Source organism: Chanos chanos, chromosome 4, assembly GCF_902362185.1.
Source record: "Chanos chanos chromosome 4, fChaCha1.1, whole genome shotgun sequence".
In the NCBI taxonomy this organism is placed as follows: Eukaryota; Metazoa; Chordata; class Actinopteri; order Gonorynchiformes; family Chanidae; genus Chanos; species Chanos chanos.
The window spans coordinates 48,162,811-48,187,857 of record NC_044498.1 but is presented as its reverse complement, the minus strand read 5'-3'; the positions used below and the strand labels follow the sequence as shown (position 1 = coordinate 48,187,857).

The following is a 25,047-nucleotide window of genomic DNA, read 5'->3' as shown; positions in this document are numbered from 1 at the left end:
CGCACTGTGGAGTGAGACAACAGACCTCAGCTACTGTGTTAGCAGACACAATACCCACAGACACTGAGGCGCATACTAAAACAAGCCCAGCCTGGAATTACACCGATTCTCGAGCCCACAACGTGGAGGGGGGGGGGGGGGTGGGGGGCAGAGAAAAAGAGAGAGAGAGAGAGAGAGAGAGAGAGAGAGAGAGAGAGAGAGAGAGAGAAAGAGAGATCAAGGGAGAAAAAGTGAGGGAGCAACAGAGACTTCATGTTAAATTTCTATCTTTTTTTTTTTTTTTTTTGGATTCAGACATAATGCACATAATCTAACTCTTTAGTTTTGTCATAAGCTGACTGTCATTGTAATCTTTTCTCAGTGTTTTCTGGCAGGTTAAATCATTCATGAAGGATAAACTACAAGGATAAACTAAACTGCCTATTTAGGTGGCCTCCTACTTCTGTGTGTGTGTCTGTTTGCATGCCCGTATGCAGTGATGAAAAAAACTGAAATAATAAATGATGACAATATACAAACAGTTCTTCTTAGTCCATAACAGCAATGAGCTGAAGTTTTACAGGTCAACAACTAGATTTACATATTTACTGGTTAAATCCAATAACATTCTCAACAAATAGCACTTGATATATGCTTTACGGTCAGGTCAAGTACCTATCTGAAATACTGCTGACACAAACAGGGGTTTTTTTTTTTTTTGGTTGTTTTTTTGGCCTGAAGATCGTGATACTTGGTGAGAGCGTGAAGATTCCCAGCCGTGAGTGTGTCTGGGCAGGACTGGGAGCATTCCGAGCCCCGTCAGCGTCAGTTATTTAACGGGCTCGACGACGGCCTCTCTCCCGCTGAACTATTCCCAACAGGAATATAGTGGAATTATCTCCGGAGCATAGATGTCTCTCTCTAAGCTTTCCTTCAGAGGAAAAACAAGCCAGCTACGCTACTGCTTTCTTCAGCGCTCTGCCCTTACCTAAACCAGGAGAGAACGGCTAACGGCGCGACGTAACAAGGGGAAAAAAAAATAAAAGAAAACTTTTAGTCGATTTATTTATCTACATTTCAAATTCCTCAAAATCATACTCCTGTATTCAACTCAGAAAAGACAAAAAAATAATGATTACCTACATTTATATATCAATATATCTATGTCCATGTCTATCCATCCATCCATCCATCCCTCTCTCTGTATATATACATACATACAAATATACATATATATACACACATATATATACACACATATAAATACACACATATATATACACGTATTATGTTTGTTTATATATGCAGTGTTTTTAGGAAATATATAAAAAAAAGGGGGGGGGGGCAGGGGAGTGTGACATCATTTGAATGGTGTCATCTTTTTAAGAACATGGGGAAGATGGTTCATCTGGATGTGAGCCTGCCAACAGAATCATACAGCCTCATACTGCAGAGTGTTCATCTGTTATTGTTTTACTCGAGAACAATTTTGTAGGATGTGTAAATATTTAAGTAAGAATACATGACTCACCTTCATTAGACTGGTCATGTAGGTAGTTACTGCAGGCTGCAAACTGGTTCACCGTGTAATTTTGACTTTTACACGAAAACAGTTCCGTAATATCCTAAACTATGACCAATACCAGGCAAAATCTTCATAAACAAAATAACTAATAGATATATTAAAATGGAAAAATTAGGCAATTTTTATATTAAGCTTTTATGACCTCACAGTGTTACAGAAAATACATACGAGCCTAATTCGGTTTCAAAGGAAAGCTTATTTTTGCTTTATCATGGAGCATTTACAATGCTTTCTTCTTTTTCTTTTTTTTTAAAAATTGAAAGCAGTATTCATGACCATTTCTTGTCCCCCCAAAAAAAAAAAAATTCCCTGCTGTGAAATGTGTTGGACATTGGAAGCCGAAATGACCTGAAAGAGCCCGTGTGACCAAGCTCCTACTAGTGCACAGGAGTCGGGGCGAACGGATCTCGGAGTATCTGGCAACCCAACCTGCGGTTCACTGCGAGCTTCTCATTCACATTTACCATTCAGTGGTGCCTTCATCACTATTAACGGTTGAGACGGGCCCGTATTTATGTGTGGATCGGTCTTTCCAGCCTCCAAGCATTGACAGCAAATCCTGCGTGTGTGTTTTATAAAGCACAGCGGTTAGGTGGGCTGGATTAGGCTCAAGTCACCTAATGACTATATTACGAGCCGCCGCATTAAGGAGGATTAATCTTAATCTGAGCTGTTTCAGTTTACTGTGGGTGCGTGAGAGGGCAGAGAGCCCGGCAGCCTAGCCAGGAAGAGCCAAAACGCAGCAAAAGAGCATTAATGAGGGTTTTACTGGGGTGGGGGGGGTGCAGGATCTGGGCTAATTTGTGTGTGTGGGGGGGGGGGCATTAGAGCACCACAGAAATAAACACTGGAGTCTCACACCAGACTGATCCCCAAAAAAAAAAAAAAAAAAAAAAAGGAATGTATACAAAGAAAGTCGGTTTAAAATGCCGTTTATATGAAAATCACCGAACACCAGAATCACAGGGAACCGTCTCAGCGCTGACCGCAGGGCAAGTCATTAATTAAACGTTTGATCAATCAGCCATCACTCTAAATTCATGTTTTCACAGCTAGTAATTTCTAATCAAGTAACAGAGTCTGCCAGAGGCTTACAATACTCTTTTTACTCAAATCCCAGAAGCCTTTGCAAACGAAGCCACAAACATGAGAACAAGGAAGAAAAATACTCCAGCAGTATTGTCAGAACTATCAAGTCCACAGAAATATACTTTTATAGCTCAAGATTCTGGATCTAATTCATGGAGCACGGGACGTCACAACAAAATTCTTCTGTGGAGTCACTATCTTTTTAACCCATTAAACTGGAAAAGGGACTGGCCAGCACACAAAAGCACACAGTCAGACCATATTCCTGACCACTAAAAAGATGGCTTCTATAAAAAAAAAAAAAAGGTTCTAGAGAGCCAATCAGTATCTGGAGAGGGAAAAAAAAAGCAGATGTACTAAATAAAACACTGAAAATGGGCCTTATCAACGCTTACTTATTTGATAAGCTCCGCACCAAGTAAGAAAATAAAGAGATTCCATGAGTTTTTTAGATTCTGGGTTTGTTTGTTTGGGGTTTTTTTTTTAAAGTTTCCTAGAGTTACACTACGTTCCCAATTGCCAGCCTCTCTCTCTCCATGGCGACGGCGGGCGACTTTGGACAACACGGGGTGAGGGGACGGCATTTCTGCGCGTTGATGCCACAGGGCCTCGGCAGTGGGCAAACATTAAAGCCTATCGGGTTTACCCCCAGCGGGGCACTGAAACGCTATGCCGAGAGTGGCGGGCGATGCCCTGCAAAGCTTAGCAGACCAAGGCGACAACTGTCATAAATTACTCCCCAGAGAGCCTGTATGTGTGCGATACTGTAACCAGCTTTGTCTGAGCGGAATGGCTGGGGGAGGGCCAAAAAGGCCGCAATGTACCCGCCAACGGCCAAGACTGGCAAAGTGCGTGCTCGTTTCCACTACCTTTACCTTGTCCGCCCGGCACGCACGCGCTTGCACACATACACACACACACACAGAAACACAGAGAGAGAAAACAGTTCCCCCTCGGAAAAAGAAAGTTGTCAAACAAGAGGTAAGTAGATGCATGGCCTGAGCTTCTGTTCTTAGGCTGAGATCTTTTGAAGAGCGAAAAAAGCTGAGGCACTCGAGCCGAACTCACGTCCCATTTCGGTTCCTCCTAGTGATGTCTAAAGTGCACTTCCCTGGGGTTTGCTGTTTGTCATAAAACATCTCTCAGCACATAATTTACCCCAAAACCGGAGAGGCAAAAAAAAAAAAAAAAAAGAAATACAAACACAATTTACAGAAGTGGCGCTGGAGTAGAATACTACAGCCGTTTGCCAGCAGTTCGGTAATTTTAAACCGTGCCGCGTTAAGTGGCTCTTCCACCGTACTGTGTGGTAATGTTGGACAGCTGAGTACATGGGCCCATAGCCAGAGAGTGCATTATCTTTATGAATTCATGACAAAATTCTCCTTAGCTAGCAACAGATAGATAGGTGTTTGTAAACATTTGGGCTCTGCTTTCACATGAGAATGTCTCATACAACTGAGGGAAAAAAAGTGTGAGCGGAGACCGCTACTTACTATCCAGTTCTTTTTTTCTTTTCTTTTCTTTTTTTTTTGGGGGGGGGGGTTCGACAAGACGTTCCTTTGCAAAAGAGGTAACCCCACTACAGTGCGGTACATGGTTTCATGAAACAAAACAAAACAAAAAACAAAAAAAAACACGATGCTTTCAGAGACGAGACTAGGAAAAAAAAAAAAAAAAAAAAACGCCACAAGTTTGGTACATATTCTGACCTTCGTCAAATCTTTTGTAATCCGCATGTGAATGCGAAGTTTGCACTGGGCTTTATGTGGCTTGACTCAACAGTGCCTGACTGAGGCCCCCATCCTTAATCAAACTCAACTGCTCTTCTTTCAGCCTCATACCAAAGACTGTACAAAATTGACTACATCACAGCTACTTCCAACCTGAAATTCACATTTTGGAAAAAAAAAAAGGGGGGGGGCTGCAAAAGCAATTGCATCACAACAAGTCAAAATTGAGATCTTTGCACATGTGTGTGGTAACTGTGACAGGCTACCTCTGGAGATTAAAAAAAAAAAAAAAGAAAAGGAAAACACAGTAACTTGGTTCTATATTTACTACTGTTCGAGTTGAAACCCATGGCAGGATTCTTTCCCATAAATCAGGTTTTTTGCAGTCCGATGCGTCTCCATCTCGCCCTGTTCGTTCTGCACACGCAAGGCTGCGCCTATCCGATCCGACTGGCATCACTGCCATGGAATGCTGAAGTCCACATTTTTCCCATTCAGCAAGGAAAAACGGCCTTTCAAAACCAATCAGCTAGAAATGTTGCTTTGTTTTTATTTTCGACTGAACTTCCTGGAAGCTTTTATGAAGCTGTCAGGGATGTATATTTAGCTATGGTAACAACGGGGCCTCCTCACCCACTTACGCCACTGCTCATGTCACCTCTGATAAACAGAAAAACAATTGGCTATACCCTTTGTCACCTTAAAAGAAACTGGCCCAGCGTTTTGCAAGGCAAAGAGACAAAGTCAAACACTAAACTGGGGGAGTTTTTTTTCCGAAGGTCTGGATCTCCACCCCTGCACAGATACGTTTTAAGTGTCCAAGTGTACGGTGCCTCCCAAATTGTGCATCTCAACTGACGTTGGAGAAAACTAGCTAGTTTTTCAATGACGACTCACGCCTGATCTGTTGTGAGCGTAGGGCAACACAGTTGAGATTTAAGAGAGAGTTTGACTTAAGCCGCGATCACACTGTGTCGGTTTCTAGCAGAGCTTTCCAGCGGAGGCGTGTATGGACATAGCATGGCTGTACTGCAGAATCCGTTACGTTGTGTTTGCTATACTGCGTGCATTGGATTTTTCCAATGCACTCAACCAAAAAAAAAAAAATTCAAGTGCTGTTTATCTATTTCAGGGAGAGAGAATAAACACTACGACAATATTATTTCTTGTAATTGTATTAAAAGAAAAAGTTTAAACAAATACATTTTGTTGACAGACAGGATAACACTCACACAAAATAAGCTAGCTAGGCTGAACTATTCGTCCAATAGATACTGAAATTCCGTACAATACAATACTTTTGGCATTTGAATTGTGACTGTGGTCTGCAGCGATAACACAAACTCGTCATTCATAACACATAACGTGCTCACCATTAGACACAGAACAATCAGGATTTTTTTTATCCCCTGCAGACATTCAAGTGAGTCCATTTGGTCTCACTTGAATGTCTGTTCCATAAAGCACCCAGACTTTGCCTTTCAAAGTCCTCTGACAGAGAAGTTTACCATATTCTGACAGGACACTCGTTCACATATGAAAACGCGAGGCCATATCAATGAAATGTGATGGCAGTCAACTGAAACGCAGGCTATACTGGCTGGTTCACAAGGTAACCAGTACGTAAGGGTTCCTTTAAGGTACTGATGGTGTTAATGTTAGGGTCAAAACCCATCCAGTTTTGTCTGGAAAAAATAAGGATGATGTTTCTATTTTAAAGCTGTCCTACACATCTCTGCTGTTGAGTTGTACGGAATCTGTGCTTTGAGTCAAGGATTAGTCAGATCTAAACTTGACTCAATAGTAACACTGAAACCTACTGGTTCAGAACTTCAGCTTACCGTGACCATCAACACCCAACTAACAACTCCCACTCAAAACAAAACCCCCCCCCCAAAAAAAAAAGACACAGAGAGAGAGAAAGAGAGAGAAAGAGAGAGAGAGAAAGAGAGAGAGAAAGAGAGAGAGAGAAAGAGCTAAAAAAAAAAAAAAAAAAAAAAAGGCGCAGGGCTATTCAGTAAGTGTTCCCAGGTCGTAAATTCAGGGTCAGGATTTCATCACTCATAAGCACTGCCAGCACTGCCAGTTTAGCAGGAATTTTTACAGTTTAAAACCAACATGGGCTTATGGACATTACTGGGATGGTTAGAGTCTGCCCTGTGGATACAGGAATGCCTCGGCCTAGAAGGCAAGGCCTGGCACCGCTGTTCCACGTCCAATAAACCAGAGCATTTCAGCAATCTGATCACATTTATGGATGAATTCATAGTCTACCACACAGATCAATTCTATTTTTTTTTTTTTTTTTTTTTATCTCTGAATAAGGTAGGGGTAAGTTGGCTGCAGGTTCACAGAATTTCTTAAGATGCGTAAATTTCAAGAGGTCCATGGTGATTTAACCATCCAATTCAACTCTGAAAGGAACTCCCCAGGGACAGTTCAAGATAAACTTACCTTCTCCGCTTTCAAATAAATTTCGCGGGGACAGCTGTTTAAAGGGAAGGCCTTGATCGACAAAAGCCCGTCCTGAGCATTTTATGTATTCAAACAACCTGAAAATCGCTGTGCTTTTGCGCGTTAAAAAACAATTTCAATGTGTCTATGTTTGCAGCTGATTCATGCAGGGGGAGGGGGGGTGGGTTGGCATGGCAGTATATCGGCAGGTCTATTTTGCTTTCAGAGCAGTCAACACCTCCTTGTTGTCCTCGGTTGTTAGCATGTCCCCCCGTCAGCTGTGTGGGCTGTCCCCTGCTTCAGTCTCCCTCCCCTGTCAGCAAGCGGGCTTTTGTCAAAATTTGTAATCGGGCGGCATTGATCCTATTCTATTTAAGAAGCACTCGTCAACAGGTTTAAAACACAGCCCTGCACATGTCACCTCTTTCGATTGAATATTTATGCCTCTTCAAACAACGCTCCCCCCCCCCCCCCCCCCCCCCCCCCCCCCCCCCACACACACACACACACACACACACACACACACACAACCTCCAAAACCCCACCCCACCCCCACCCCTCCGAATCGCTCGCAGTTGTTTAATCATCCTGGACCGCCTGTCTCTCTTCCCCCGCCCCGACGCCAACAAGAAAGTTCTAACCCATGTCACCTTTATGACACGTTCCGCTGTAAACCCAGCTGCTGACCAAAAATAGGAGCCGCTCTTTTTTTTTTTTTTTTTTTTAATGCCAAGCAGCCACTTGAATGTTAGTGCCTCTGCCAATGATCTGTTCCGTGCCGACAGAGGGCAGAGGGCTTGACGGGCAGGGCCTTGGAGCGGACGAGGCCAGTTTCATCAGAGGATTTCATTGAGGAGTAATTGAGAGCGAGCTGGACGTGTTCAATGAGCAAGGCGATGAGAACGGCGCCAATCACCTCCCAGATTCCCCGTAATGTCGACCCGACGAGAATTTCTCACCGCGGCGTCACGCGTACAGATGAGAAACCGGCGCGATGCTGGAAAATATGCACTGAGTACTAGCTGACAGGAGTGTTTAAAGTCACTGGAAAGGAGCGATTTGAGGTTAAGCAAACACCTTTTGTTTTTTTTTTTTTTTGTTTTTTTTAAAGTTTTGGGGGGGTTTTTTTGGCCCCTCGTTCAAAATCCACTCGCACACAATGTTACTCTGCCCTCCATGTGATGGCAAAGACATATGCTCGGACCAGTATGATCATGCTGTCCCCTTATCGAAACATCAAAGAGAGGATAAGCCTACAGCAGAAACAGTGAGAAAACTCCAACATTACCAACTTTTGTCCTGAACTACAACTTTAATAAAGTTCAAAATAATTAAATAATATTAAAAAAAAATTACAAAACTGTAATTGTAACCATACAGCATGTAATAAAAGTAGGATTGGTAAAGTGCAGCTGCTGAATGGGTGACATAGGAAAGAAAACCAACGTGATGACAACAATAAAAGTGACTTATGTGAATATTCACACTTGTTTGCATATGTATGCATGTGGTGCTCGTGTGTGTGTGTGTGTGTGTCTAGGTGTGTAATCGAGAAAGACAGTAAGAAAGTACGACAGTGAGGGGTGGAGAGAGAGAGAGACAGAGTCAGAGAGAATCACAGTTGGAGGTGAGAGCACAAAGCTATGGCTATGCTTATCTAATTAGATATGTGTATTAGAATCTGCGTGGTCACAGGGTCCTTATGGGGCATGAAATAACAAGCAGCTGTATGCAGGGTATGTGTGTGTGAGTGTGTGTGTGTGTGTGTGTGTCTGTGCGTCCACACACACACAGAGGCTACACACACACCCATGTGTAGAGAGGTTTATTAGGCCAGTCCATAAAGGCACTCTGTGATCCGCACTGGGACGCCCTTGGCTTAAGATCTGAACGCCACACAAGCAAGGAATTGCCTCTGCCATACTAATACTCCCCCTTATTTCCACAAACCCAACCCCCCCTCCACACACACACACACACACACCCCAAAACCCCCACTCCTCCAACCCTGACGTCCAGACTTTCTCTACGGTCGGTCTGATGAGAACATCAATATTGCTAGCTTTACTGCCAGCCAAAGGAGATTTGATCTTCACCACAGACAAGGGGAGGGAGAAGAAAAAAAAATCCCATTATTTTTCCAGAACATTCCCTGCATTAATATTTTCTCCATATATCATTGCTTCTTTTACTTCCAGTTCCAGAATTTTCCAACACTACACCTCAGCCGTGTTTCTTTCAATGTAACTTGCACATTTGAATGACTTAACAAACCTGTGTAGAAGTTCCCAACTGATTTGAGGGACGTTGGACAGGGGAAGGCTTAAGAGACATGCTTTGTCCATATAACTTACAGGAGCGGAGTCACGGCTCCGTGTATAGCCCCAGGCATTTAAATGTGTGCACCCACAGACAGCAGACAGACAGTTAAAGTGCTCCTGACGTGACCTCATGACTTACACATGATTTACTCTTCTTTTATTTCCTACTGTGTGCCTGCAGAGAATGGAAAAACAACAGACGCACAGTCTCTCGGATAAGAATAGAGACAGAGAGAGAATATTTCGTGTGATGATTAACACGAGGCTAAGAATGTCGAGAATGTTTTTTGTTTTTCTAGAAAACTTCCATATTTCTGCGGCGGTATTAGACCTAAAAAAAAAAAGTGCACACCTCAAACAAGACAAGGGTGAGATACGCATCCATGGAAAGTACGATTGCCTGACTAAGTTCTTCTCGAAAATGGGGAACGCAATAGCCACATATAAAAGAAACACATAAATTTTAATGTAACGTTACCCAGCTAATGGTCAGCTTACACAGATTTAACTGAAAGATGTATTAATATTCCACGCCGTTGGGAAAGCAGACGGCCTGGATCCCAGACTTAACCTGGCACCTTCCAGGTTTACCAGGATTGCAAGTCAGATCTATGGGACATTCCAGATCCCACCAGGAATCCAAATTGCATTAGGATTACGGCGGTGACCTGTTTCAAAATGATTCATTAAAAGGAGAAAACCTTTGGCCGTGGGGTGCCGGCCATACTGAGAAACATAAACTGTCCCCCACGCTAAGACAATTGAGCCCATCCCCCCCCCCCCCCCCCCCCCCCCCCCCCCTTCACCTCTCTAAATTTACCTCAGCCTTGTGTAAGTTAAACATAGCACGCCGCCCGTTTGCACGTTGAAAGCAAACACTTGCCCCTCGTCCAAAAATTGCCAATACCGTGTCGTTTCGTCAATCTCGAAAATGCCAGCCGCCTCATCAAAGTGTCACCAAATGGTGGTGCGGGTTGTTTTTAGAGCAGACCCCCGACATGAGGAAGCGGAGGCTCGGAGGGTGATGAAACGGTCCAAACCCACCTTAATACCCCACACTTCATGAATGTCCTCGACTCCCAGTGTGGAGCCATTAGGGCAACACCGGGGGCCAAAGCCCTCTCTTTGTTACCGTTTGGGTTGGGGTGGGTGAGGGGCGGGGGGTGTGTACGGTGGGGTGTGTGTGTGTGTGTGCGCGCGTGTGTTGGGGGGGGGGGGGGTTGTAGATGCTCGCTGCAAGTCACATAGCACCGGACCAATTACCACCTCATAAGAAAACGCTTAACAGAACATTAAAGCGAAATCCCGCCCGTGCACACCGAAACACTAAATCCTTCTGTGAGTTTGCTGTTACCGCTTTCACATTAGGCAGGTAGACCCAGGTCTGACTGACCAAACAGAACCATTATTGCAATACACTGATATCAAAAAACGACTCAAGCATCCATCAGCAATCTTTGTTTAGGGTTTTACTGACACAAAAGAAGCAGAAAACAAACCCTTTCATTGAGACTAATCGTTGAAACACGATTAGATCAGTTCAATTTCGCTTTTGCTAAACAACCTGTTTCTCATCAGGGAAACATCAAAAAACTCCACCCTACAGTTTGGAGGAAACACGAGTTTGGACTAGTACAGCTTCTACACAACATGAATTGTGTAGTTCTCAGACAGCCGGTCGTTAAGTCATAGCTATAATAGAGCATGAGGGGAAATTGATATTTGCACAAGAGCGATATCAATGCACATGGCAGAAAGTAATTATGAAGTTCTGTTTGTTCAGGATCATCTGCTGACTTGACGGGGGATTATTGCCGACCACAAAACAAAAGCTGCGAGTGTAACTCCAGAAGACACTTTCATGTCTCAGCCGCTCACTGCAGAAGAAGTGGGGCTATTCTGAGAGCATGTTAAGCTTTGAAGTACAAATCGATTTCCCCTAAAGCGTTACACAAAACTACAGCAGTTGCATGTTCAATGAGCACAAAATGTATTTTTTTAAACCAAATTCTTTAATTAGAACATCTGTTTTTGCCTTTATTTGTTTCCAATTCGCATTTACAGCCTTAACTATGTAGCCATACTCATACTACAAAAAGGTAGAGCATGGCTGTATTCAAGTTCAACTGAAGAATAAGAAATGTGATTTTGACCACAAAACACTCCTTCCCACTGTGTTTTAAAGAGTGCTCATATCTGCAGAACAAGTGGTTTAAAGAGGACCCCGGGGGGAAAGAATAAGCAGTGGTCTTTGTTTTAACCTTGCTTGTGGCATGCCTTGATCGGCTCTATGTGCCCCCCCCCCCCACCTTTCCACCCCCCCTTGAATTCTCAGGGTTGGTGGGGTTAGATGTTTAGATGAGGATGGAGGCAAAAGGGGCGGGAGTGGGGTGGTTTGCTATGCTCCCCTTCTTGCCCTCTGTTCCTGTCAGCACATTTGGACAAACCCCCACCTCCCCCACCCCCTCACTCCACCCCCCAAACACACACACACACGCGCGCGCGCGCGCACACACACACACCTCCACACACCCCAACCATCCAAACACATATAACCCTGGCTTCTCTCTCTCTCTCTCTCTCTCTCACTCTCTCTCTCTCTCTCTCTCTCTCTCTCTCTCTAAAGCGTAGGCATGATTAATGGTAGGGTACTGGGCCTCTCCATGCTCTCAGCACATTGCTGAGTGGCTCTGAAACAGGACAACAGTTGCATCCCCCTCCTCGCTCCGGGCCTAAGCCCCGCCTGTCAGTTGCCGGTTAGAGCACTGTTAACTGGTCAGATTTACAGCTACTAACCAGCGTTGGGTGGCTGCCTGGCCTAGCAGAGATCGACATTCATCATCCAAACTGACGGGCACTTTTACTACGACGGGACAGAAGACACTGGGTACACGCTGCCATCCCGCAGCAGCGGAGTGGCATCTCCTGCCTCTGAGAGCCAAGCAGTGCAACCACCGCTGGGCTAAACATTCATTATAAATTCCTCTGGCTACACCTCGGGGTGACATGACTTGTATAGTTTGTAAGTTGGCTAACTGATGGCTCAATGTTTGCTTGCTCTCACAGAAGAAAAAAAAAAAAGTTGAGATCTTGTCAAAACGCTGTTGTTAAAAAAAAAAAAAAAAAAAACAGGAATAGTTGGCCGACCAAGCAAAAACAATGAGACATCCGCTCGCTCAATGATCTCGAAGACCCACAGTAAAGGCTGGAACGTAGCGGGTCACTGGACCACACCACCTGTTGTTTGTCACAAAGCCATTTAATTTATACTCCATACCACAACAAACGAGTGTCCCTGAAAATACAGAAAACCAAAGCCATCACGTACAACACTGAGCTACTCTCTCCTGTCAAACCACACTCTGATGCTTCGCTGTTTAAAGCACCTTTTCTCATCAAAACATATGTAATAATTCTAATGAAACTGCATGACTTCGCACGACCTTCGGTGAAGCATCTACCACCCGTTTCTGTGAATATGACAGAAAAAACGGCAGCTACATCAGCCAGATTACACAGGATATGTAAGGTCTCTCCAAGGCAAGACACAGGTCCCTCAGTGAGGGTATTTTTCGTTTGGTTGGTTCTGTTGACACTCACAAAACTGGTAACTTGAACATCTAATATTGAAACAGCTACTACCTTTAGTGGCAGGGTCCGACTTTATTTTACATAAATAAAATGGCAAGATGTGGGGAAAAAGAAAATGGTGCCCCCCCTCCCCTCCCCTTGCCACAACTGTTTACAATACAAAGCATTCAGTTCATTACTGCTGGCTGGCTGGCTGGTTACAAGACGAACATAAGATGTCTCGATGTTTCTGAATACATTGGTGGTAAACTGACATCACCTTATGACTATTTCACAGACTGTTAACAGTCATATCTTCCCCGCCTGTTAAATGTCAACATTTGGTGTCACAAAATGTAAGAGTGTATTTATAACATGGCTGTCATAACAAGATATTATCCGGTCATATATATATAATTACATGTTTATAGGGCATTTATAAATGTTATATAAAGTTTCTCATGGATAGAATACCAACGGACGACCGCTCAAAGAAGTTTCAGAGGCGGGAACATTAGATTGAGAAAAGCTAGTCGCCGAGAACGCTGTCCAAATTCTCTGCCGCGCGGAAAGCAGACGCAAAGATGGAGGAGCGGGAAACGGAGACAGACCCGCGTCGTAATGGAAATCTCGGCCTCTGATGTCGGAGTAATAGGAAGGAGGCCATCGTCCTCAGGGGACAGCAGTTGTAAATTCCTTCCAGTCAAACTCTCGCTGTTCGACAGGTTGGGGCCTCTATCCCGTCTCTCTGACATTCACAGAGTTAGGGGAGAGAAAGGCTCTCCTTCCTCTAAGTCCACAGCTTAGCATAAATGCTAATGAGAATTCTCTGGGTCTTAAATGCACAACATGATGTGTAGCAGACAAGGCATTTCTGGGTAAATATCATACACTCTCCTTGCATAGATTAGGGTAGTCAGTCTGGTCACAATAAGGGACCGTCTGTCGAACTGTACTCGACTGTACAGGGGTTTCTCCAAACAGATATCAAAGCATCTGGTCAACAAACAGAGGCACGTCAGTTTATCCTTTCATTACTCCCCATGTACAGTTTGTATTAAAAACAAAAAAAATCATTCAGGTTGAGATAAATTGCACTACTATTTTCAGCCAACTAAATTTTACTTATGATCTGGCGAAAGAAAATACAGGAATCCAATTTTTTCCCTTTTAAGAACTGATCCGAGGGCAGTTGTCTTCTGCAGTTTCACTCATGAGTAAACATATTTGCATAAGGAGTCGTCTGATCTGACTAATGGCTCTCCTCCTTATGAGGCATTTGCCAGAGTGCATTCTTGCGGTTCATTTGGGCATGATATATGTGCGGATATCGGATGGCAAAGGAGCGTGGTGGATCTGGGTGATTCCCACGTGTTCAGGCCCAGGAACAGCAGGACCAAAGCACAGCTGTGAGCCCAAGACTGCTAATACTTGACCTTGAGCTCCTACAAAGACTATGGCAAGCGTGTGTGTGTCTGTGTGTGTGCGTGTGTGTGTGCGTGTGTGTGTGTGTGTGTGTGTGCATTTCGTGTGTGCGTGCGTGTGTGTGTGCATGTGTGTGCGTGTGCACGTGTGTGTGTGTGTGTGTGTGGATGTAGGAGAGAGGGACAGGAGGAAAGACAGAAGGAAAAATGGTTTGCTGAGATCTTATCACATAAAAATAATGGAAACTAAAAAGGGAAAAAAAATTGATATTTGTTATTTGTAAACATCTCTAGTAAATATGCTGCCGATCAACATACTTCAGAAATACCAGAAAAAAAATTAACCACTTTGTCTTGATAGTGGTGGGGGATAATGGAAATGGGGCAATTAGTAGTGGCATCATTTAGAGATTATGAAAGAAAGAAAAAATAAAGAACAAGAACTAAATACTAAATACTAATTAGGGCAAAAAGGACAAACTTCAGGAAAATTAAAAAAAAAAAAAAAACTTTAATATCACTGATCAATTTTAATTTCTCCAAGAGTTTACATCTAGAAAGGATGCCTGTTCATTTCTTCAAAAGACAAAAAGATAATTACTGAAAAGGTCAGAAGTCACTGAGCAAAGCATCAGTTCAATGTTGACTCAACAACTCAATGACCATCAAATCACCAGCATCGAGAGCTCTGGTGATACCAGTCAATTAGAGGTGTGCCTGTGAATTTCGTTATTGTTCCAAAAAAAAAAAAAAAAAAAGAAGGGGGGGGGGGGTTGAAGGAGGAGACAGAGGGAGCTGTCAATCAAAAGCAGCCCCGTCTTTGGATCACGCGGTTGTCGGAATGCTTAAACCTGTATTTGTATGAATAAAAATGAGAGGATTTAGTTTGACGGCTTCCTCCACAGACTTATCAAACCTAAGATTTATGGGTGGGGGGTGGGGGGTGAGGGAGGGAGAGAAGATAGAGGGAAAGATTTAAAGCTTTAAAAGGCTCTGGCAGGGGTTGGCCATCAAAGCAATCCAGATCATGTTTGAAAGGCAAGAAAAAGAGCAGGACTGTGTTCCTGAATGAATCAAAAAAAAAAAAAAAAGCCGTCTCCATCCCCTCTCCCTGCACGCTGGTGGCACCGTTCTCTGCAGTCGGCCCGACACGTAAAAAAGAAATAAATAAATTATTCAACCTGACACTCCATCACGTCGCTCGGTTCAGCGTTCACACCGCACGTCCACAAAGGAAATGTTGTCCTTACAAATGCTCTGGATTTCCAGAACAGTCACGCTTTTGCCAAAAGACACAAGAGTTTTTTCCAATGCTTTGAAAAAACCTTGCATGTTCGAGACACAGAAAGCTAATGAATGACAAAATTGGAAGAGGTTCTCAAATAAAGCTACAAAATATTACTCCAACGTCCATTTGTCACCTTCAGATTTCTTGTTTGTAATTCCAAAGTAGTTCAGGATTAGCAAACGCATGTCTGCAAGTCTTGGCCTGTCAACAGAGAAGAACGATATACCCAAGACCATGTGAATGACATGAACAAGCCATTCAAGCCCATATTGGCTCACAATTTTCCCCAACGTCTATTGGTGGGCAGGTCTAGTTGGACAATTTGTTGCCTTCCACCTTAAATGCATTAACTGATTAGATACAAAATTATTAATTGCAAGATTAAGTTCAATTAAACTATGAGTGGGGGTAAAGAAATGTTAGCGGATCACAGTTTAAAGTTTCCCTGCCGTCATGTTTAACTGGGAAATAAGGAGCAAAAGACGGCATCTTTATCTACAGGGGAAACTACACTCTTATAGTCTCCATGAGGCTTACGAGCATCACTTCTGTGGAATCAGATCATTGTTCTCACCAGTATCGTGAAGGATCTTGGTGAGAAATGACTACCCTCAGAGGGGCAGGGAAAAACTGGTTTTAAAACGAATAATAAAACATTTGTTTAAACAAAATATACATATATATGTCTCAGAAAACAAAGTTCCTAATACAAGCTCTTCGTTGAAAGAGTCGTGAAAAGAAGCAAGATCCAGGCTAGTTTCTAAGAGCAACAAGAATGACAAGGAGGAAAGTTCTAGAATTTGACTTCTCTACATTTACACAGCAGAGACGGGACCGTCACAGCAGAACCAGTGTTTAGTGGAGTTCAGAAGTTCTCGTCAGCATAGGCATCCAACCAAGCTGACCCATGATCAGGAGACCTGGTATCTGTGTGGACTGTGTGGGAGAGGGATTGAGAAAGAACCAACAAATGCTCCAGCATCACTCCAGATTCTTGACTGTGTACTCTTTGTTTCAGAAATAAGGGAAAGGAAAAAAAAAAAAAATGGTTCCATTCCAGAAGTGTACAATTTTTTTTTTTGTGGAACTAGAGACAACACTTCCTTTCCCAGAACAATCCATCTCTCTGGCTGACAAGTCTCCCTGCTATATTTACCCAACCAAGACTGTAGATGATATACTTCCAGCTGCACGCTGCCGCACGCAGCACATGCTCCTGCCAATCACACGGCCAGTGCACAGGAAGGAGAATAGAACCTTTATCAAGGCAGAGAAAGTGGCCAGGAAATCTTTAGGGGCTAATCCATATTTCCTTTGGCGGTTGCTTTTTTTTTCCCTCTTCTTAGAAGGCAGAAAAATACCCACAGTGTGAATGGCATCACCGCACTTTCATTAAGAAGACAGCTGGTCCTACCAAACAGCAGCCCACCCAACAAAACTTGGAACCAAAAAAAAAAAAAAGAAAGAAAAGAAAAGAACGGAACAGAAAAGATGCAAGGTCCAGAGTCAACAGTGACCTAAAGCAAACACTTGGTAAACGCGACTCATAGTTAGTTCCTTTACTTTGCCAGCAAGCATTTTTTTTTAATTGGTGAAAGTCAAGTGGACACGAGCTGATTTTCAACCGCGCTCTTCCTCCTGTATCTCAGTTGTAATATCAGATCTTTGAGGAGTGAGGACTGAGGTCCACAGAGCAAGAAACATATTGGCCAGTACATGAGACAGACCTCTGTGGACTTTACACTGGTGATCTGATCTGCTTTTCCAGTGTCCATTTCTCATCAGGGTATGGAAAGAGTCAGGTGTGATGGAGGCTGAACAAGACCAGGATATTTCAGAACAGAAGGCAAAATTTCACGTCACTTCATGAGCAGAACAGATGGAAAATCTCCTGGGTGAAGTTTTTCCAACATGATTTAATAAAGAAGAATAGTAAAATTACAATAGGGTATTCAAAAATTGTAAGACACCAATTAAAATCAGAACAGAGTTGATCAGAGCATAGATAAGCGTGCCTTGTAAACTAACCTGGCTAATGGCTTGGAGAGGAAAAAACTATAGGGGCAGCCAGAACGAGACTGGAAAGTTTCCAAAAGAGTTTAAAGAGAGAATGTAGATCTGTTGTATTTAGAATTGATAATCTTGGAGACAGCTGACACTCCACAAGCTAAGACGCGGAGGTTTACTCATTTGATATGGTCGTCGACCTGAACTAGGATTAATGAAATGCAAACAAACAACCAGCGCAGAACACTGTGAATTGGGTGAATGAAAGCCAACACTTGTTTCTCAGCGCTGAGGCTGGAGCACTAACAAGGGCTTTGGTGTGTGTGTGTGTGTGTGTGTGTGTGTGTGTGTGTGTGTGTGTGCGCAGGAGGGGACTGTGCACCAGATTCCTCCCAGGCCCCAAAAGCAGCCGCGCCTGTCCATCTCAATGGAAGCTGCATTCCCTTGAGAGAGAGAGAGAGAGAGAGAGAGAGAGGGACAGACTGCCTCTTGCCCTCTCAATTACTCATTCTCTCTCTCTCTCTCTCTCTCTCTCTCTCTCCCTCTCTCTCCCTCTGTCTTTTCGCCCTTATCCTTCTCTCTCCTTCTCTCTCTCTTTCTCTCTCTCTCTTTCTGCTTTAGATGGAGTGGCCTTGGTTGCCGTCGTAGAAGAATGACGATGCGGTGGCTGCCGAACCACAGAGCTGACAGGGGTGGAAGAGAACATCAGCTCACACCCCTCTATTAATACACACACACACATACAAACAGGCATTCAGCATGATCAATCAGGACTGGCCGCGCTGAGCGCCACTTTCAACTCCCATGGGCTGAATGGAGAGTCTTCATGTTTATCCACTGAGGTACATGGCCAAGGATCATTTTTCACTGAACACTTAGGGGTATCCTCTGAAGGGGGGGGGGACAGAAAACACTGCAAACAAAAAGGACAAGAAGCTAAGAAATTCATTCCAAATTTTCCATTCATACTTTCAACCTCTAGCTTTAGCTTTTGCTCTCCCTCTCCTAACCATTTCAGCGACAGGACCACTAAACTACCCATCCTAACAATTTTTTTTTTTGTCAGCCAACTTTTATTCTTACTCTTAGGGTGAACATGAACATCACTGGAGTGAATGAAGAGGCTACACATAATGTAAACGAGCTATAAATCCCTCAGGAACACAACTAGGCGCTTCCAATAATATCTGCCCTGATCTTTTGTCATGAAGTATGAAGTAAATTAAACCATATTAAAAGTTGGTGTAGACTAACGCTGAAAAGTGTCAAACAAAGTTTGGCCGACTTTTGGGGAAATTTATGTATCCTCCACTGGCGCCCATCATTTTTTTTCCCTTATGTTTAGAATACTTTTTAAAAAGGTGGAGAACGAATGCCAAAAGTTCTGCTGTGCAGCCTAGTCACAAGGACTGTATATATAGCAGCTATGGGCCTGCATGTAAAACTGAACCTCAGTACATTCGACTGCCTTGGGAAAGGCTAGGAAACGTTGACTTTACTTTACTTTAAGAACTTCATTCAATGAAATGCCACTGCATCTGAAGACCTTCTTGCAGGAGTATTGCTTAAGATGTTGTTTACTGCAGTTCTGTAAGTAAACTACAGATGTCACTGTAGCCGACTGGGCAAAGCAAAACGCAAGAGCTGAGACATGATAAGGATCGTGTTTCCTGTCAATCGACCGTTTTAAGAACAAAGAATTTAAACGTGCACGCGAGATGCCGGTCACTGCTGAGATCTGTCTTTAAGCTTTAAACTGTCTTTGTCTTCTTCTGCAAAACGAACAAAAACTGCATCGTTTTACGATTGATCGTCTGACTGACGAGTCAAAACACGGGACACAGAGGTGATCCCAAATGATCAAAAAAAAAAAAAAAAAAAAAGGTCTGAGAATGCAGAAACCCTGTGCTACCCGTCAAAAAAAGTCACACATCATTGCTTGACCCATCTCGACATCTCAAGCATCTCTGATTTTCAGAAATGTTTGTTTAAATTAATTTGACAGCTTGCACATACCCCATCCTATCCTATCTGAAACAGCTGTTCAGTTTCATCATCGGTGACTCTGGAGAACGGAGTCGAATCATTCGTCCGCTATACATTAACACAGACCTTGGTTTTTATAAAGAGCCGTGTAACAGTCGTATGTTAAATCATAAAGTGCGTTTCCTTTACTGATCCAGGTCGAATCAGGTCAGACAAGATTAACGGCCAGGATCTCCATCAACACTTCAGGTTTAACCAGACAGCTCCCTCTCTCACAGACCAGGAAAAGACAGCACGCTCTCTCTCTCTCTCTCTCTCTATCGTCAAAGGATGTTCATGGGAGGAAATTTCATTACAACCCAAAGAGAACACTTGCACACCACAGCATAACATTTACCTTAGCAGTCTTGTTCATTACGAGGCATTTGGATAACTAAATGAACAAACACTGATATAGTTTCAATGGGACCCCTTAAAATCATAGAGCAGACTAAAAACCCAACAGTAAGACACTGTGAAAGATAATATTGACTAACTATGAAAAGGCCACCACTTTCCTCTGTGGAAATTTGGCCCACACCTGACTAAATATGCTTTCGCTCTTTAGACAAAAAAAAAAAATTTCAATGCGATACCTTTTGGTTTCATCTCACCGGAGAAAAAGGTTCGTCCCCCGTCTTGACAGAAAATAATTTTGCGAGCGGAGGCTTCAGACAATTAATTAAAGCCAGCAAGTACCACAACATTTAAAATACCGAAATATTTGGTATTTCACTGTGACCATATGCATAGTGACACAATAAAATATTTCTCGGTAGAATCATCAAATGATGAAATGACAAAACACAATTCATCTGGCACTTGTCTCATATGTTAGCTCTCCACTATTTAAGACGGTGGTTCCTAAACTGGTCCTCAAAGTCTCCCTTTCCCCTGCACATTCCCTGTTTCAGTAAAGCTCTAGCGCCTCTGATTCCACTGATCAATTAATCATTAAACCTGTGTTTAGCTGTATCAGCTGTCATCATGAGAGGCTGAAGCAAAGATAAACAGGGCAAAGGGACACTGAGGAATGGACTGAATGGACTGAGAGAACCAGTGGTTTAAGCCAGCGGTTCTCAACCCCAATCCTAGAGTGCACATCTGGGCTAATGCCAGGATCCAGCACAGTTAGATTAAGTAGCCAATGGCTCAGTAACCAGTCGATAAATTAAGTCAGGTGTGGTTGTGCTTGCCTAGGGCAAAAACAGTCTGTCTCGTGGGTCTCCAGGACAAGAGAGGAGAAACACTGGTCTCAGTTACAGGTGGCAACAGTAATTCACCCTGCAAGTGTTGCTAGCCTAGTTAGTCTTTCTTCCAGACAGAAAAAAAAAAAAAAAAAAAGGTCTTCAATCTCAGTTTGAATCAGTTGCTCGTAATGCATCCGGATTACATGTCCGTCTTGGAAACGGCAGGGAAGTTGTTTACCAAAATACAAACAGCAGCAAGCAACTGTTATTAATGACAAAAAGAAACACGGAAAAAATGCACGGAGGGACGGAGGTCGGGACTTGTTAGTCATGACGTGATTCTCGCACATTTTTGCAAACATACAATCAAATGAAGAAAAAAAAAAAGTCAAACTAATACGAAATGTCGAAAACCATACTGCATGAAACCTCACAAATATTAACCCTTTATATCCCTCACGTTAACAGTCCCGATTGTAGGATTTTTTGCGCCAACTGCAAGTCGTGAGATCATGTTGACTTAAATAGCTCAGCAGAGAGTCCCTACACGGAGAGCCCAACAGGTGAAAGGGAGTCACGGACTCCCTGCAGCGAGGAGCTCCACCGCAGGGATCAGAGCAGAACGAAAACTGAGCCTTTTGATGTGGTCAGTTGGCTTTTCTGCACGTTACAGTTGACTGAAAAAAATAAAGTGGTATGTTCAAACTATTCCTGTGTTTCTGGGAGAGCGAACTTTAAAACTGTTAGAGGTATTCGTTACTGATTTTAGTACCACTGCTGTTTTTAGTATTACTACTGTTCTCTTTTTGTTTTGTTTTGAATCAGATCTTTTTGAACATGCACAGCTTGAGACTGGCTGAGATTGTTGCAGTCATTTTCATTCGCCCATGGGCGATTCTGTTTACGGGTTTGTTCTTTGTTGGTCAGATTCAGTTGATGAGATAGTGGTTGTGCTGAGGGCCATCAGAAACAACTGTATGATAAAACCGTTTTTCGTGACTTGCGGGATCCCAGTTACGGTGAACACATGCAGAGTAAGGCTTTGCCTTATGCCAGATGCATCGCTTGAGATGCTGAGTTTAAAGTAAATGGCGTCATGAGTCATAATAACTGGTAACGGTTCACATTAGAAGATGGCTCACCTTTAATGTTGTTGAGAATCTCCTTCAAATGGCTAAAGCTATTTAGTAGTGGGTCTTGTTCTTCATCCTGCAGAAAAGCAAAAAGAAGTATTTTCAGTTCAGCAGTTCTGTGAGATAAAATTTAGTGCCTGATGCTCCCAACAACTGGTCAAAAACTCATTTCATTTTAATCACACCTCCTAAGCCAGTTAAGGTCTGGACATGTGACCTGGTTCTAAACCAGAGTTTAAAGGCCCATTCAGACTAAATATGCAACCTATTATAATAACTATTACTAGTTGACGGAGCACTTATTTTGCAGTGATTTATGGGCAGATTAAGTGGTTGGTAGGAGAGCAAACACAAAACAGAGTTTTGATTGAGTTAATGAGAGGCAGCTTCCTGTCACTGATATCGGTTCTTGCACAATCATTTCAACAACGCAGTTTTTTTTATTTCACAACACTGTTAATTGGTTGTTACTCTTTCACAGTTAATACCATGATGGCTTGTGAGAGAGTAAGTGAGAGTGTGTATGTGTGAGTGTGTGTGTGTGTGTGTATCAGCCTTAAGAGGATAGAGTGCCTCGCTCTCATTATCTGTTATGTTATACTAATGGACTTACCAGGGGAGTGTGGGGATTCCATCTAGAGTTTCTCTTAATGACACCAACAACTGTTGAAATCTCCCCCTGAACAATGTATATACTCTTGTCCACCATACTGCACCTGCAAAGGAACAAGGGTAAGATTTTATTGTTCTCAACCATCAACCAATGTTAACTGTAAATTTTATAGCAATCCCCGCTCATGTTCTGCCTTGATTATTTTCTGTCTTGGGGCCAGAAGATCATCCCACATCAAAATCCTTGTCCTTGCTAAGCATGTCAATTGAGTGCTCAAAACCACTTCATCTTACAACCAAATAATCTAAAAGCTATGGATCATCTCTGGACATAGCCTGACCCAATCAAAGTCGCCAAACAGTAGCCACACAGCAAACAGTCAGCCTAAATATTTGGGGAGGAATTTATGGATGTCCCTAAAACTGAGTGCTTTATCCCTACAGCGACTGTAAAGAGGGAACGCAAACACCAAAATCCCTCGGTAAGAGAATGGTAAGACTTTTGGAGCTTGGGTTATGGTGGGCACATTGTTCATGTCATTTGAATTGATAAGTAATGCTGAGGTCCTAAGATGTCAAAACATGATATAAAATAGCCTACACAGTGCTGACTTTCAATAAGCCTTGGTCAGTTCCTGCTCTTCAGTTCTGGGAGACCAATGTCAGACCACCAAAAACAACAGAAAGACCATGGCCTTAATGTTAATTTGCTTATAGGTATGACAATAAAAGCAACAATATTACTCTGTGAACTGTTTCTCCTAAAATGCAAGTAGCATTGTTCAGATTGTATAATCAACATGACACGTTTATTCTGATAGCTTTAAAACTTCCTTGATCAAAGATAGCAAGAGAAAAGCTCTCAGATTTTGTTAAGTCCATTACTTTAAATTGCCTAATTTCCATACATTACATATTGCCAATCACGTTAAAGGACTCTAAGCATTTCTATTTTATCTCAGTAATATGCAACTGAAGAAAACTTACAGTAGCCCTTGGTGTTAAATGTACTACATCCACAAATAAAAAAATTTCAACACCATGCATGCAGGCTATAACCCTACTCTCCATTCCAATCCTGATGATATGTCAAAACTGACAAGACTGTCATTTAAAGCATCATTACTACTTGTTAGTAGTACTTTGGTGTTAACGTCAAACAGATTTATTGAGCATACTTGGAAAACAAACAGAACATTGCGCATCATCTCCCAAGAACAGTCGCACAGAATAGCAGCATTTACGAGGACAACATCCAGTGTTGCAACTGCAGCAAGAAGCTGCCAAGTTGTACATAATTCACCTGTAATGTACAGAAGAGTCCTAGTCGTGACTATCTGGCACTGTGTCCCTAAGGGACCTAGATTTATCGACGTCAGTGAGACGATACGCCACGTAATGACAGGCAGCAAAGCTACGTTGTCGAGCTATGCTAGCTAAATTTCAAGATAGCTGGCAACCAACACTTGACCAGGCCTCAATACGTTTACAGCCGGTGTACACCACACACAGCACTGACAATTCTTTTACATGGTACACGACGAACACTTACCTTGAATGTTAACTGGCTTAATCTTAAATAACCATGTTAACTAATACGTACATTAGGTTATATGATTTGTGGAGTGGATGTTACATAGCTAGCAAGCTAACCAGCCAAGCCTTGACAGCAGTCTCTTTACCAGTCAACACTTACATTCAAAGATTGGCGCAACCCTTAGCAAACAATTGTTTAAAAGACGACTGGCTACTCTCAATCATAAAATGAGAATAATTTACTGTCGGGGACATGCGTCGCAGCTGCTCCGCCAATTAGAGTGAAAAGCTGATTAACCAGGGATCCCCATAGTAGCTTTGACCCATCATTCAGTGGGCACTACACTGTGTTCTAGCATGCTAGCCATAAGCCACGTCAAGGCCACTGCCTTGTGTCAACAACTCATCAATGACCACTCAGTTAGCATTATCTGAAATGTCAACAGGTAGTATCTGTAATACACACAGGTAGTCTACTCAATCTGTCATAGTGCACAAAATGACAGAACCCTACCTGCACAACAGCGAGTCCAAAATGGCGTTCTGTTCGATTTCCACTGATTTGGACAGCTAGCTAGCAAGCTAGAAGCAAACAATAACCAAAATATGAGTAACTTCTTGTGGTCACAACAGACATGAAAATGCTGCAAGTTAAAGACACCAGCTTAATAGATTCTTACATTTTAAGCAACGGTACGCTTAATTATCATGTCCAAAGTCTTAGTCGTACTGATACAGGTAGGAAATGGTACAAGCACACCGGTTAGCTAGCTGATGGGCTAGCTTAGTAACTTACTGACGTGGAAAAAGCTTGGGTGCAACCTAGCTTGATCAAGCGAAACTGAAAATGACAGCCACGTAGCCAATCGTCTTAATGATTTCTCTTCCTAAAGACACATGCCCCTATAAAATCTACCACAACTGGTTCACAAGCATGGTTTAAAACAGTCTTATGTATTTTGTCATTTTTTATGACGTTAAGCGAACGCCCCCAGCTGAAACATACACGGATCAAAGCAAAGTGATTTGTTGTAAACAAACTGGGAGGGACTACAATAAAATCCCAGAGCGCATCAAGGCTGGTTGAATCTCACTGATGAC

At 42.8% G+C, this 25,047-nt stretch overlaps 1 protein-coding gene across 3 annotated transcripts in view; it reads right to left on the bottom strand.

Moving 5' to 3' along the window:
* The window catches only part of gbf1 (golgi brefeldin A resistant guanine nucleotide exchange factor 1), a 65,757-nt gene extending 41,047 nt beyond the window's left edge, over nt 1-24,710 (bottom strand). For all 3 annotated transcript variants that reach the window (XM_030772569.1, XM_030772568.1, XM_030772570.1), the window contains exons 1-3: nt 24,627-24,710; nt 22,412-22,514; nt 21,808-21,874 (exon numbers count right to left, since the gene is read on the bottom strand). In XM_030772569.1, coding sequence (XP_030628429.1) covers nt 21,808-21,874; nt 22,412-22,514; nt 24,627-24,628 — 172 coding nt within the window. In that variant the 5' untranslated portion in view covers nt 24,629-24,710. The remainder of the gene's footprint in view (nt 1-21,807; nt 21,875-22,411; nt 22,515-24,626) is intronic.
* Between the last annotated feature and the right edge of the window lie 337 nt (nt 24,711-25,047).